The sequence below is a fragment of the Sinocyclocheilus grahami genome, unplaced genomic scaffold, assembly GCF_001515645.1.
Source record: "Sinocyclocheilus grahami isolate Dianchi unplaced genomic scaffold, SAMN03320097.WGS_v1.1 scaffold259.1, whole genome shotgun sequence".
Classification (NCBI taxonomy): domain Eukaryota; kingdom Metazoa; phylum Chordata; class Actinopteri; order Cypriniformes; family Cyprinidae; genus Sinocyclocheilus; species Sinocyclocheilus grahami.
Genome location: NW_015505438.1, coordinates 67,002 through 81,529, shown reverse-complemented (window position 1 = coordinate 81,529; position 14,528 = coordinate 67,002). Strand labels below are relative to the sequence as shown.

The 14,528-nt window shown below is 35.8% G+C and overlaps 1 protein-coding gene across 1 annotated transcript in view; it reads right to left on the bottom strand.

The window, feature by feature from the left end:
• tbc1d22b (TBC1 domain family, member 22B) overlaps positions 1 to 14,528 on the bottom strand; it is an 82,504-nt gene that overhangs the window by 51,085 nt on the left and 16,891 nt on the right. The window contains exons 4-10 of the mRNA XM_016290506.1: positions 13,421 to 13,503; positions 12,805 to 13,160; positions 11,389 to 11,556; positions 8,910 to 8,980; positions 6,037 to 6,165; positions 3,117 to 3,182; positions 1,398 to 1,512 (exon numbers count right to left, since the gene is read on the bottom strand). Coding sequence (XP_016145992.1) covers positions 1,398 to 1,512; positions 3,117 to 3,182; positions 6,037 to 6,165; positions 8,910 to 8,980; positions 11,389 to 11,556; positions 12,805 to 13,160; positions 13,421 to 13,503 — 988 coding nt within the window. The remainder of the gene's footprint in view (positions 1 to 1,397; positions 1,513 to 3,116; positions 3,183 to 6,036; positions 6,166 to 8,909; positions 8,981 to 11,388; positions 11,557 to 12,804; positions 13,161 to 13,420; positions 13,504 to 14,528) is intronic.

Genomic DNA, 14,528 nt, shown 5'->3' with positions numbered 1-14,528 from the left:
CAGACAGACAGACAGATAGATATAGATAGAGAACAATATAACGATACAGAAAGAACAATATAACGAGACAGACAGACAGACACAGACAGACAGATGGTTTGTAGACTTAGACAAAGAATGACAGAACGATAGATAGATAGAACGATCGATAGATAGAACAATCGAAAGATAGATCACAAAAACAATATAATGAACGATAGATATAAGGGTAGAAAGAACGATAGATAGATAGATAGATAGATAGATAGATAGATAGATAGATAGATAGATAGATAGACCACAAAAACAATATAATGAACGATAGATATAAGGGTAGAAAGAACGATAGATAGATAGATAGATAGATAGATAGATAGATAGATAGATAGATAGATAGATAGATAGATAGATAGATAGACCACAAAAACAATATAATGAACGATAGATATAAGGGTAGAAAGATAGATAGATAACAAAAACAATATAATGAACGATAGATATAAGGGTAGAAAGAATGATAGATAGATAGATAGATAGATAGATCACAAAAACAATATAATGAACGATAGATATAAGGGTAGACAGATAGATAGATAGATAGATAGATAGATAGATAGATAGATAGATAGATAGATAGATAGATAGATAGATAGATACAATATAATGAACAATATATATAAGGGTAGAAATAATGATAGATAGATAGATAGATAGATAGATAGATAGATAAAAACAATATAATGAACGATAGATATAAGGGTAGAAAGAATGATAGATAGACAGACAGACGGACAGACAGACGGACAGACAGATAGATAGATAGACCACAAGAACAATATAATGAACGATAGATATAAGGGTAGAAAGAATGATAGATAGATAGATAGATAGATAGATAGATAGATAGAAAGACAGACAGAATGATAGACAAATGGATGTAACAATCTCTGTCTCCCTCTCTCCCCATCTGTCTCTTCCGTCTTCCCTTCTGTCCATCACACTATCTGTCTCTCTCTCTGAACGTCTGCCCGTCTTCTTCCCATCTCCCTTTGTTTCTGTCTGTCACTCTTTCCATCTGTCTCCCTCTTTCACCATTTGTCTCTTTCTCGGTCTCTCACTCTCTCACTGTCTATCTTTCAGAGTTTCTTTCAAAGATAATTGATATTCTGTATTTTTGTGTCTGACATTTTCACAGGATATTGTCAGTTTGTTTACATTTACACAACCATTTTCCAACATCATCTGTCAGATACCGGCCCGTCTGCATCTCTCGGACTCTGCTGGCATATCACACACGTCAGTGCACTATTAGCGGAGCAAACACAACTGATGTGCTCAACCAAAAGAACACATTCAGAAAGGTGAAAAATCGGTCAAACGGACCAACTGATCCAAGTGGAAGGTTATTACACACTTACCCACGAATTCAGAGAGGAAGACCACAAAAAAGGGAGTGACCAGATCATTAATGCCCTGCACGTATCCACTAGCGGGGTGACGGATGGCCCAGATGAACAGAATCCGCTCGAACACCTGAAAAACAAGACAATACCTCTTAATGATTCATTTCTCATAACAAGTGTGATTGTTGTGCAAACATTTGGCAATTGATGTTGCTTAATTCACTCTTGACATACCAACATGTCCACTCATTCGGATACTTTTATTTATATTTCCAAATGCAGCTGCATTTCAAGTGCTCTGTTCCTTTTGGTTTCTGGTTTACAAGTGTTGCACACTCCTCTAAAAGTTAAAAACACCACAGCACCCCCTGCTGGTAAGCATCCAATGACACAAAGCTCAGTTAAACCAAAGCATGCTAGCAACATCTATTCAGAACATCATCAGCAAAATTACAGACAAACTTTCCAGTGGTGAAAGGTTTTTGATTGCCTTTTTTATCAACAGAACAAAAAGACAAAAATGAGACAAAAAGACAATAAAACTAAAATGATCAGGACAATAATTACATTTGAATTAAAACACGTTGTTGACAAATATGAACTGAACAATGGTAAACTAAACTGCTACAATAGGTTGATTTATAAAATAAAATGTTAATACATTTATGCGTGCAAATATTTGAATACAATAAAATGTTAATTTTGTTACCTAAAATTATTATTTTAATAGGTAAAATGAAATAAAATACTATATAAGACAAAAACTATAACTAAAAACAAAAACAAAACTGTGAATATGAACAAAAATATGTAAAAATAAACACTGATAAGGAATAGTAAGCTCTTTCTTGAGTGAATCTCATGAAAACTTTCAAGAATATTTCCTGGTCATACTTCACCCCAACACAAAAGAAAGACAAATTATGTTTTGCATCAAATAATTTACATGAGAACTGGAAGAAAAATGTGCTTCAACGTCATTGTTTAAATGCACTGCAACAATGAACTTTTACTGCATTACAGTAATTGTGTATAGTCATTTATGCTCGTTTTTATGCACACCAAAACACACCAATCACCACTGAGAAAAATGAAAATGGAAACTCTGTTGCATAATGATAATGATTTTTGTGGTAAAATGGGCTTGTCTCTAAAAGCAAAAACTATGAATAGTAAGCTCTTTTCTTAAGTGAATCTCATGAAATATTTCAAGAATATGTCTTGATCATATTTCATCCCAAAGTAAAAAGACAAATTATATTTTATATTTTAAATTATATTTCCTCAATCACAACTGGGGAAAAAAACAAGTGAATTTCAAAATGAAAAATGAATGCATAATGGTAGTGATCATTTGCAAACTACTGTCACAATGCAAATAATGATAATAATAATAATTTAAAAATAAAGATATATAATAAAATAAATAATATAATAATACTATTATATTAATAATATGAATATAATAATATAATATTTAATATTAATAATAAAATATTATTTTATAATATAAAATAATAGTCATAAAATTCAGCTTTTTTATTTTCTTTTGATTTCAGGGCATAAAGTGACCTGGACATGACTCTGTGTGTGATTCACTCTCTTATCTTTATGATTACATTAAGTGTGTAATGCCTGCTGTGTGAGATCAGATGTCTGTATGATGTTGGTGGGTCTGTCACAGGTGCACTGTGCAGCGAGACTCAGGTGTTGGTGCCTCAGACGATCACCTACCTCCTGCACCAGCGGCTGCTGGAACAAAGGAATCAAAGGGTTCGTCCTCGGGATATCGATGTGAATCTATGGAGAGACACACACACAGGTGTATACAGGTAAGCTCAAATGCACACCCACACAAACACAAACCAGCCAGGAACACAGGTGACCAGGGAAAAAAATAAGAGATTAAATCAATATGGCCCAAAAGCATTCAATTGAGTTACATGTGCCTTTTCCCTTCCAGTAAATGGAGGAAACCCATCAGGGCCCAAACTGCACATGCTATCGATCTGGTTTCGTAACAAGCTACACACAAAACCTGCATGAATTCACTTGGAAAGCGGACAGCGCAGCGTCCAGCCGCACATACAGGTGGCGACCCTTCTGTTTCATCCAGTTCTCTCTTGGTTTCTTCCCTCTCTCTATTTCTACTTCCATCATATGTTTGGCGAAATGGCTTTGTAGTAATGCAGGTCACTCGAAGGCCACTGAAGTGCGGTTCGCTCGTATTCACCGCCATTCCTCGCCCTCTCAGTCTGTGACTACACTAAAAGGTCATTTAGTGTTTCTGCCCAGACAGCCAGGGGCCAGTCCAACGGTTCTGTACGACCATATAAATCCTTTTAAAGGTCTGTGTCCGATTTGTATTGCAGTAGATGAAATGAGGGGCTGGGAGCCAGCATGCCCTGAGGAACCGGACAAGAGAGGAGAGAAGGCAGCGCATAGCAATCGACTACCAGTCCTGCACCATTAACCGGAGTTTTACAGCCCATAAGAATATTGATCCCGGCCCCCTTCGTCCCCACATTAATAACACACAGGACAAAATCTGTGTGTATTACTACTATAGCTTTCTAGAAGCAGGTGAAACCTTGACTGACTCACTGCAGAGATGATGAGGTTCCTCAACGGATTGGCGTCTGGTGTAGCCTAGTGGTTAAAAAGATGGTTCACCCAAAAAAAAATCATCCTTTAAAAAAAAAAAGTTTCAAAGAAAAGATGCAAAAGTCTTGTGCACTACGAGTCTTCTGAGGTCATACGATGAGGTTAGTGTGAGGAGCAGACCAAAATTTACAACGGTATTCACTGATAATCTCTGCAAATGTATCACTGACTCACTTGAGCTACAGAATCGGATTAGTTCCATTCATGAAAGAATCATCCTCTATGCAAGTGTTATACACAAGGCCCCTGGGCTAAAGGTTGTCGGTTCAAACTCCACAAGGATTGATTTGTGAATTTTAACCATGGCTCCTCTGAGTAAAACACTTAACCTCAGGTTGCTCCAGAGGGATTGTTCTTAATGGGTTGAAGTGTCTGCTAAATCCCAAATCAGAAGTAATTAGCAGTAGATATGTGAATCTCAACTACTGTTTAAAAGATTTTTTCTTCTGTAATGAAATGAATACTTTTATTTAGCATGGATGCATTAAATTGAACAAAAGTGGCATTTATAATGTTACAAAAGATTTCTAATTCAAATAAATGCTGTTCTTTTGCACTTTCTACTATTCAAAGAATCAAAAAAAAGTACCACAAAAATATTAAGCAGCACAACTGTTTTCAACATTGATAATAAGAAATATTTCTTGAGCAGCAAATCAGCATATTAGAATGATTTCTCAAGGATCATGTAACACTGAAGACTGTAGTAATGTCTGCTGAAAATTCAGCATTGTATCACAGGAATAAATTACATTTTAAAATATATTCATATAGAAAAGAGTTCAAATTTAAAGTTTTTTTGACCAATTAAATGTAGCCTCAAGTGAGCATAAGATTTTTACCGACCCCAAATTTAATTTTTTTTCAGGGTTTTTCCCAAATCAATCAGTCTGTCTTAAAGAAGCCCTGTCAAATCAAGCATGTTTACTGTCATGTTCACAAAACTCACATTAGATGTGTTTTGAGGGATGTATGAACACTAAATGCAGCCCTTTAACAGCAAAATGGACAGATATTCAACAAATAATATTTGGAATTAAAAAAAATAATATTTCTAATCTTGCAAACGATCTTATGAGATCCTTTTCCACTGAAATTCCCCCATGCGTTATCTGGATTCCTGCCATTACAGACAACAGGTTTGCATATTATGATGTTTGCCAACTAACTCAACCTGGATTTAAACAAATATTCTGGGTTGCTTTCAACATAATGTCTATGGATGGCATGCGTGACATGCTGTCCATTAGAACAGACAATGCTTTTTCTGTTTACACACTGTCTGTAATAATGGACACCATGATATGGTACATCGACCCTAGATATAATAATGTACACAATAAACTCCAAAGTGTTTCAGCAAAACATTTCCTAAAACATCCTTATGTAACATTAAGATCTCAAAACAAAACATGTACATCATTGAACATTTGAACATTTAAACGTTTTTCAAAGAACTGTAATGAGAAACAGTTAAATATTTGGATATTTGTGACCCTGGACCACAAAACCAGTCTTAAGTCGCTGGGGTATATTTGTAGCAATAGCCAAAAATACATTGTATGGGTCAATATTTTTGAATTTTCTTTTATGCCAAAAATCATTAGGATATTAAGTAAATATCATGTTCCATGAAGATATTTTGTAAATTTTTGATGAGTAATGTGCATTGCTAAGAACTTCATTTGGACAACTTTAAAGGAGATTTTCTCAATATTCAGATTTTTTTGCACCCTCAGATTCCAGATTTTCAAATAGTTGTATCTCGGCCAAATGTTGTCCTATCATAACAAACCATACATCAATGGAAAGCTTATTTATTTAGCTTGACTGGTTTTGTGATCCAGGATCATATTTGTGGACTGATAAAGGTGCTCGCTTACTCCTGGAAATTGTGTAGAATCAGAATCAGGTTCAGAAAGGAAGGGGTCAATTTTAGCCAACTCTTCCCCTTTTTTGAGAACATACTCAGAAGCAGGCTGGGATTTACCTGTCTGTATGTGTCTCTGTGATTCTCATCTGTTCTGGAGTGGTAATACTGTTCGATGAAGCCAAAATACTCCTCCCTCTTCCTCTGGAGAACCAGATCCCTTCGTTCTCTATTGGCTGGAAGATAGCCCTGAGAGAAAGCACATGGAAAGAAGAAAATGCTAATTTAATAGTGTTCAGAACAGAACTGTTGTACACCCACTTTCTCCATGTCTTCCAAGTGTATCTTGCCCTGTAACCAAACTATAACCTATAAATAATGCAAACTAAAAGAGATTAAAAACAGCAGTATGTAAATTCAGTTCAATACTGTAGTCCCATGAAAAAAAAAGTGTAAAAAAAAAAAAAAAGGTTTTGATCTTTTTTTTTTTTTTTTTTAAATCTACAGATTGTATCATTTCAATGAGACAACCTTCTTTATCATGCTGAAGTCAGATGTTTAATGAATGCCTTTCAGAATACGATCTGACTGATTTTATGCTACTGGCTTTTTTTGTGCTGCTCATACAAATGGCACTTTTCAAAAGGCTTCTTATAAGAGAAGCAAATCAGACAAGTTGCATTTCATTTAAGTTCTTAGCAAACGCTTTCCTTCCAAAGTGCCTTAATGAAAAATAAAGTTCATAAAGTGCATTATCATTTAGATGCTAGGGTGGTTCAGAGGTGTCCGGATGGTTTTTAAAGCATTGCTAAGCAGTTGCTAAGATGTTCTGGGTAGTTGCTTAATGCTTGTGCTTATTTGATCAAAATACAATAAATCATATATAATAATATTGTGAAATACTATTATAATGTAAACTATATATTTTCTAGTTTAATGTATTTTAAAATGTAATTTATTCCTGTGATACAAAGCTGAATTTTCAGCATCATTACTCCAGTATTCAGTGTCACATAATTCTTCAGAAATCATTCTTATATGCTGATTTGCTGCTCATTTCTCATTACTGTCAATGTTGAATAAGGTTTCGCTGCTTAATATTTTTGTGGAAACGGTGATAATGTATTTTAGGATTCTTTGATTAATAGAAAGTTCAGAAGAACTTTGTAACAATGTATCTTGAAATCTTTCGTTTTTTTAAAAATTGTCATTAATATCACTTTTGATCCATTTATTGAACTGTGGCATTGGGTTTTTCTACTTCAATCAAGTCTATGGGTTTATGGGACCATTATATTGTCCACTAGGGCAAAACTTTGCCTGTTATATTGTCCACCGAGAAAACTTTGTAATTCAGACTGCATAGAGAAATTGCTTCAATAATAGTATAGTATGAATAATGGTATGAGCAATAATAATAGGGATGCTTGCCTTAGCAAACACCACTAACTAAGAAACACACTTGAAAATACAGAACACAAGCCACTGATCTCAAAAGTCAAGAAAAAAAAAGCCACAACTCTGGGAGAAACTTCTAATCATGTAGCTACTAAACTAACATGCAGACAGGATGCAATTGTGCTAGTACATACTTACTAGCTACAGATGATTCCTTAAAGAGCAGACAACAAGTGAAGGCTATTTGTAGAGCAGACGTGGAGGCGTGGAACTGTCAGTTAGATCGTGTTTCAGAAAATGGTGTTTTTAAAAGTGCCTTCCCCTCCCATTGTTTCTCAACTCTTGTTTTAATGAGCACACACAGAGTTGCAGAGTGCTTGAACACATACATGATAACGTACATTCAGAATCCGACTCGATGCAGCTCACGACTGTAGCTTCAGGGCGAATAAGAAGTGCACAAACTCCGCTCGTTTGGATTCGCCCCATCATCGGCCCTTCAAAACTTTAATAACGGCTATTAAATTCCATGCTGAAAATCGAAATGATCTTAAAACGGCTTTCCAATGGGATTCCGAGAAGGTCTTGGCGAGGTTTGTGTGCTGTAAATCAAGGATCGAAGTTGGAAACGTTTACATTTGGCGCCATAACACAAACGTGATGTGAACCAACAAAAACAAAACGCAACTGTTGCTCTTTACAATCACAATTTGAATACGAAAAGCCGAGACGAAATGTTTTGTTTTGTTTTTTGTCACATTAGCATTCGTTTAGCATGCATCTACCTCGGTAATTTTATACATATGGAATTATTCCGTTTAATCCCCCTAGCAAATGCATGAAGCAGTAAAAGCTTGGAGGAGCTGGGTCGGGGTGGGGATTTGCTTGTACAGCTTAGCCCAGAGGTGTGTGTTATTGACTGTGTAAGCATGCGCCAGAAACGCAAATGAGGCTTGTAAAGCATTCTCCGAACATCCGCACACATACAGCCACAACACATCGGCCTGCTCAACCCCTCGGATGATGACAGTCACAATTCTGCTGACATTAAGTGCTCAGCAAAACCAATATTGCAAAACAAATCAATAGCGCACATTAAACTGAAAGTGGCGTGGAAGTTTTATACTCTTTGAAAAGCATAGAAAATGACTGTGCACCCTATGCAGAACTAAACTGCTAGCATGTTGTTATGCTGGCTTACAGTAAATAAAAAAATTCCTTGATTAATTATTGTTTATAACGACATTTTTGTATTATTCATTATATTGAATATCCATTTGGCTGCATTTCAATTAAGTAATTTCAAGAAGTAGCTCAAAATATTTTTAACAAACCCAACACAATTAATTAATTTTCTTAAATAAAACAGATCAATTAAAGATATATTAATAATTATTGCATTAGAAGGCATTGAAACCAAGGCCTAGTGTTTAGGGCATGTGTCCACGACAACAACGTGAGCTCAAATACATCTCACAACATATTTCAGTCCTTTTCTTCCCTCTCTTCCACATCTTTTCTTGTCATCTCACTGCTGTTTGTTTGAATAGCATGCCAAAATGGACATGAAATAAACAGTAGTGGTAAATACTTACTGATAAGAGTCTCCAGGTGACTGGCCGAACTTCACGAGGGATTCCCGACCAACTATGCTTCCGTAACTCTTCTGTATGAAAAAAAACAGTGCAAAGTTAATCCAAAATGACAAATACTTCAGCAGCACAACTGTTGTGTTGTGTGAACAGCTGCTTTGATGACAGATCATACTGCAGTTTGGACGTGAAACTACAATGTAAAAATAAAGCTGCAAGAGCAGAATGCTGGAATTAATGTATATATTGACCAATCAGCAGTTAAACATGCATTAAGAGTTTGTTCATATGCGGTGGTAGAAAATCATGCTTTAAATCAACAGTCGTCTGCCTTCACAGGACTGGTGACACTAACTTATAGCTCAATCAACATAATCAATAAACAATTATTTTTAGTTAGCAAACACACTCAGAGTTTTCACAACCATGCCACCTTGAATTATGGTAACTCCAATAAGACAGTGAGCCATAACTGCACATTGATTTTAAAGTAATGGCTGGGAAGTTGACGATTCACAGGTGATGGAGCAATGGCTTGGGATGTCAGCATGATGTCTGGAGAGCACATTTAGGCAAACAGCTTCAAAAGCATCTGTGTCATGGCCTGCTGTCATGTTTTGTTTAATAATATATTATGAATTAGGTTTATATCTTACACAGTTTTGCTTCTCAAGTGAATCCTTTTGCTTTAAGTATTTAAGTTTGACTGGAAAACAAGAAACAAATACTGATTAAGAAAATCATTTTGGCAGTTTATTTCCTTATTATGTCTCTGAACAAAAATAAATTAATTTAACAAAATGGTGTAAGTGCCCTTTACTTTATTGTTACTTATTATTTTGTTTTAAATATGTTTGACTAGAAAACAAGACACAAATAGTGATTAAGAAAATGATTTCGGCAGTTTATTTTCTTATTATGTCTCTGAATAAAAATAAATTAATTCAACAAAACTTTAGAGATTTAGGAGCTACTGAATTGAAATACTTTGGACAAATGAAAACAATTTCCCAAGAACAATTAGCAATTCCACAATAGAGTATGGTCTTTTTTTTATGTTACAATTCGATTTCTTCAGAAAATGTGTCCTTGCAACTTACTATGATATGTGTTTCTATGCAGTTGCTAGGGTATTCTGTGTGGTTGCTAGGAGGTTTCATACCAGCACCAAGCCAAAATAGCCCCAAGGCTCCAATCACTTACAAAAGCAGATGTCTCCTTAACACACAAAGTATCAGTAAACAAATCAAGACGAGTTACATGCTAAAGTGCGACTGATTTTGTAATTATGATTCCTGCCTTTGCAATGACCACTAAAAAAATGTATAAAAGTCTATTGTATTGTATTTTCGAGTCTTACGATAAAGAGCAAAGATAATTGTTGGCATAACAACCAGATGAATCAAAGTTAATTTTAACCATTCTCTCTGTCTGTTCCTTTTAGTTTTTAATCGAATGGAGCTTTTCGACTCCACCGCTCTCAATTACTTATTTTGTCATTGTTATGAAGTAAACATTACAATACAGATGGATGCCATTAGACCAGAAATCATCGATCTGTTCAGGTGCTGATGTCTAAACCACTTTTTCAGGATTGTTTTTGCAAACTCCCGCCAAGCCCTCTGGGTCATTGTGATCAGCGAATGTAAAAACAACATCTATGAAAACTTAAAGACTTGCTGAGAAACATCTGGTGAGATCGCTCCTGGGTCGTTTTTGAGTTAGAACAAACACGAAACCGATATCCAAGCGCTCCTAAAATACTAATGGCATTGGACACCTGCCAACCGTCGTATGATAGCAGAATGATGAAAGATCTCAGAAGCTATTATGAACTCAGAGTACTGTGCAGGGAAGCCCCTCCAACTATATCATAAGCACATTTTTCATAGGGCGCTGTGGAAGAAGCACATACGCATTATTTTCCCCTCCAATGACTGATGATTCTCATTCCCCCGTGATTTCAGCCTGTCGCTCAGAAAGCTCAGAGCCTGCGGAGGCTGAAACTTAGTTATAAAGCAAAGAAGAGGGAGTCTCTTTGATAGCATCATTATAGCATCAGCAGCACAAATGAGCGCAGGCAAGCGCAGAACTTGTTTTTGTTCCGCCAGCTCGCAGGTGCACTTGAAGAGACGATTGGCTGGAGGACATGGAGAGAACAGAAGGGCCTCTCAGCGTGAACTCAGGAAGACTAGGATAACATCATGGACGGTTTTCATCCATTCTGCCATCCCACACTGTCTCACCTGGCAAAGAGATTCAGCTAGAGTGAATGCAGAAAGCAGGCGAGAGAATGAGGTGTGAACACACATGAGGGTTTTGCGGCTTTCTGTTTTGAGATGGTCCCTGATGGATGGGCTTTAATATCTTACACAAATAACCCACAAGTGGCCACTTTTATAATCCTGCTGAAAATGGACCTTATCCCTTGTTTTTCTTTTAATGCTTGCACAAGTCTCTAATTGTTTCATTTAAAGCTTACCCAAGTCTGTGTTGGGACTGGCAAGTAGCTGCTTGAATTTATCCAATCGAGTCTTCTCTCTCACCGTCATGGGCGGAGCTCCAGAGGCATTTTGGTCTGAAATGCGTGCAACCAATGGAACGATGGGCCGCACAGGAAGTGACTGCTGTTTTTGCAGGGTATTGCGAGCTAAACAGGACAAAACCATACAAATATTAAGCATTAATATTAACATATATTTTATAAAAATCTTTAAAAATTACAAATAACATAATATATGTGATTATATGTTAATATATTTTTAATTAAGGTACTATTAAATAAATAAAAAAATATTATTTAGCATGGATATTATACACACACCCTTTTTTAACAGATTTTTTACATTTGGTTGTTTTTACAAAATATCCTTTAATTCAGTAAATATTAGTCTCTTGTGCTCATCAAGGCTGTATTTATTTGATCAAAATACAGAAAAAAACTGTAATATTGTGAGATATTATTTCAATTTCTAATATTGGTTTTCTGTTTTAATATACTTTAAAATTTAATTTATTCCCGTGATCAAAGCTGAATTTTCAGCATCATTACTCCACTTTTCAGTGTCACATGATCCTTCAGAAATCATTCTAATATGCTGATTTATTATCAGTGTTGGAAACAGTTGTGCTGCTTCATGGTTTTTTTTTTGGAAACTGATACTTTTTTTCTGAAAAAGAAAGAAAAATCTACTGACTCCAAACTTTTGAACTTTAGTGTATATTGTAACAAAAGATTTCCATTTTGAATAAATGCTGTTTTATATATATATTCATAAAAGGATCCTAAAAAAAGTATCACAGGCTCCAAAAAACATGAAGCAGCACAGATGTTTCCAACATTGATAATTAATCAGCATATTAGAATGATTTCTGAAGGATCATGTGACACTGAAGACTGGAGTAATGATGCTGAAAATTCAGCTTTGATCACAGGAATAAATTATATTTTAAAGTATATTAAAATAGAATCTGTTATTTTAAATTGCAATAATATTTCACAAAATAACGGGTTTTTTCTGTATTTTTGATCAAATAAATACAGCCTTTATGAGCACAAGAAACTTCAGTAAAAAATATTAAAAATCTTACTGATCCCAAACTTTTGAACGGTAGTGTGTTTATATATTTATATACTTTAGTTGACAAGAATGATACTTCCCCTGGTATCATTCATGAAACATGAGCAACACAAATTTTCAATTATGATGAGGATAATAAACTCAAGTTAGCTTTCTTTAAAGATTAAAGGACATTTATACAACCATACCAGCCATATATCAAACAGTAATTGGGTAATGATGGGACTTTTTAGATTAAAGGTAGGTCGAAAAAACCCACATCTGATTGATGACTTTATATCATTTTACAAGCTTAAAAACAACAGCAACCAGCATACCTGCATTAACATTCAGCTGGGCGTCACTACTGGACTTGACCACCCTGCCATTGGCTGGACCGCTTTCTATATCCAGTCGATCTTGATTGGGGTTTGTGCTGATTGGTTCCTGCCGGTCCAGTGTGGGGGGCAGTGGCTCTGTGTCTTCTGGGGTTTTGATGATTTTGAGGCAGGGTGTTTGAGGCATGGATCGTGATTGGACAGGTGAAGATGAGAGCTGTTTAAGACTAAACATACCGTCATCTTCTTCATCATCAATGTCCCATGCATCATTGGTGCTCCGAGCAAATTCGTGGAAAGTGGAAGGTTTTTTGGATTTGGTGTGCACACTGCTGGCCTTTGGAGCATCTTTTAATCTGTTGGGAAACAAATAAAGAGGTTTTTGAAAATTACAATATTGCACACGCTCTATAACATATGAACTGGTTACAGTTAGAAAGGATAATGCAAGACAAATAAAAAAAAAAATCAAAAGTTGCAAAAGGTTTATGCAAATCATGCACTCAAAACATATTCAGATGATTCAGAGCACAACTGAAAGGCAGAAAACATGAATGAAGAGAAAACAAATGGCTGATTTGCAGGCAGACAGTCCACAGCTAGCAGCAGCACTTACGGACGGTGTCTGCGTGGGTCCAGAGGAGGGTGCTGTGCTCCATATACTGGCTGTAAGCTAAGAGAAAGAAAAGCTGATGTGTGCTTTAAAGAGAATCAGAAACAGGACTGGTAGGGGTGGGCGATATGATCAAAATCTTATATCACGATACGAGTAATTTTACTTCACAGTAACGATCTATATCACAATATTGTTATTTTTGCTTTAAATAACGTCTTTATGATATAAACATTTTTGATACCATAGAAATTTCATAACTCTTGTAACAAGTGTCAATATCACAAAAACCTAATAGCCTACTAGCCAAAATTAAAAAACAAAACAAAACTCAAGCTCACTGACAAAAAAAAAAAAACACTACAGTAGAAGAAATAAATAAGAAATTCTACATAAATCGTGTAATCAAAAGTATCAAAACACTGCATATTCTTCACGGAGTAAATCTAATATATATTTCTTCATTTTTAAGTTACAAAAGTGATTTAGCCAAGAGCAGTGAGAGATTTTCTCTTTTGTTTTTTGATTAACATGAATGACAGGAATATTATAGGTGCCGATTCAATATATTGTTACATGTGTGTGTGTGTGTTTCTTTTCTCAGCTGTTTGCTTTCACTTAAAGGCACAATATGTCATTTTCGCCGCTAGAGGGCGCGTATTCAAAATAAACAAAGAGTCAAAGGCGTAGTTTGATGACGGCGTGACTGAGTGTGGAATCATGGGAGTTGTCGTCTTCATCCCCACAGCCGATGCAATCCGACGGGGCTCGGGCAGAAATCATGTTCATGGATGAGCTAATGATTTATTAACGTAGTAGAATGAAGCAGGGTGAGGCTGAAAGCCGTCGAAGCGAAACGAGGCCGCTGAACGAGCGTGACACACGGCTCAAAAGCAGCGGAGCTTTTATTATGCCACAGTCGACCGCTTCCTCTCCTTCCGGTCGTGTGTATGTGGGAGAAAAAAAACAGCGCTGTTTTATCATACTCAATACATTTGAAAGTTCTGTTATAATGCTACTTTGTGAGGTCGTCACCGGTTTATTAAAACGCACAACATATTAAAGAATACAAAACAAAACCGGAAATCGAGGGGGTATGACGTCATTGGCA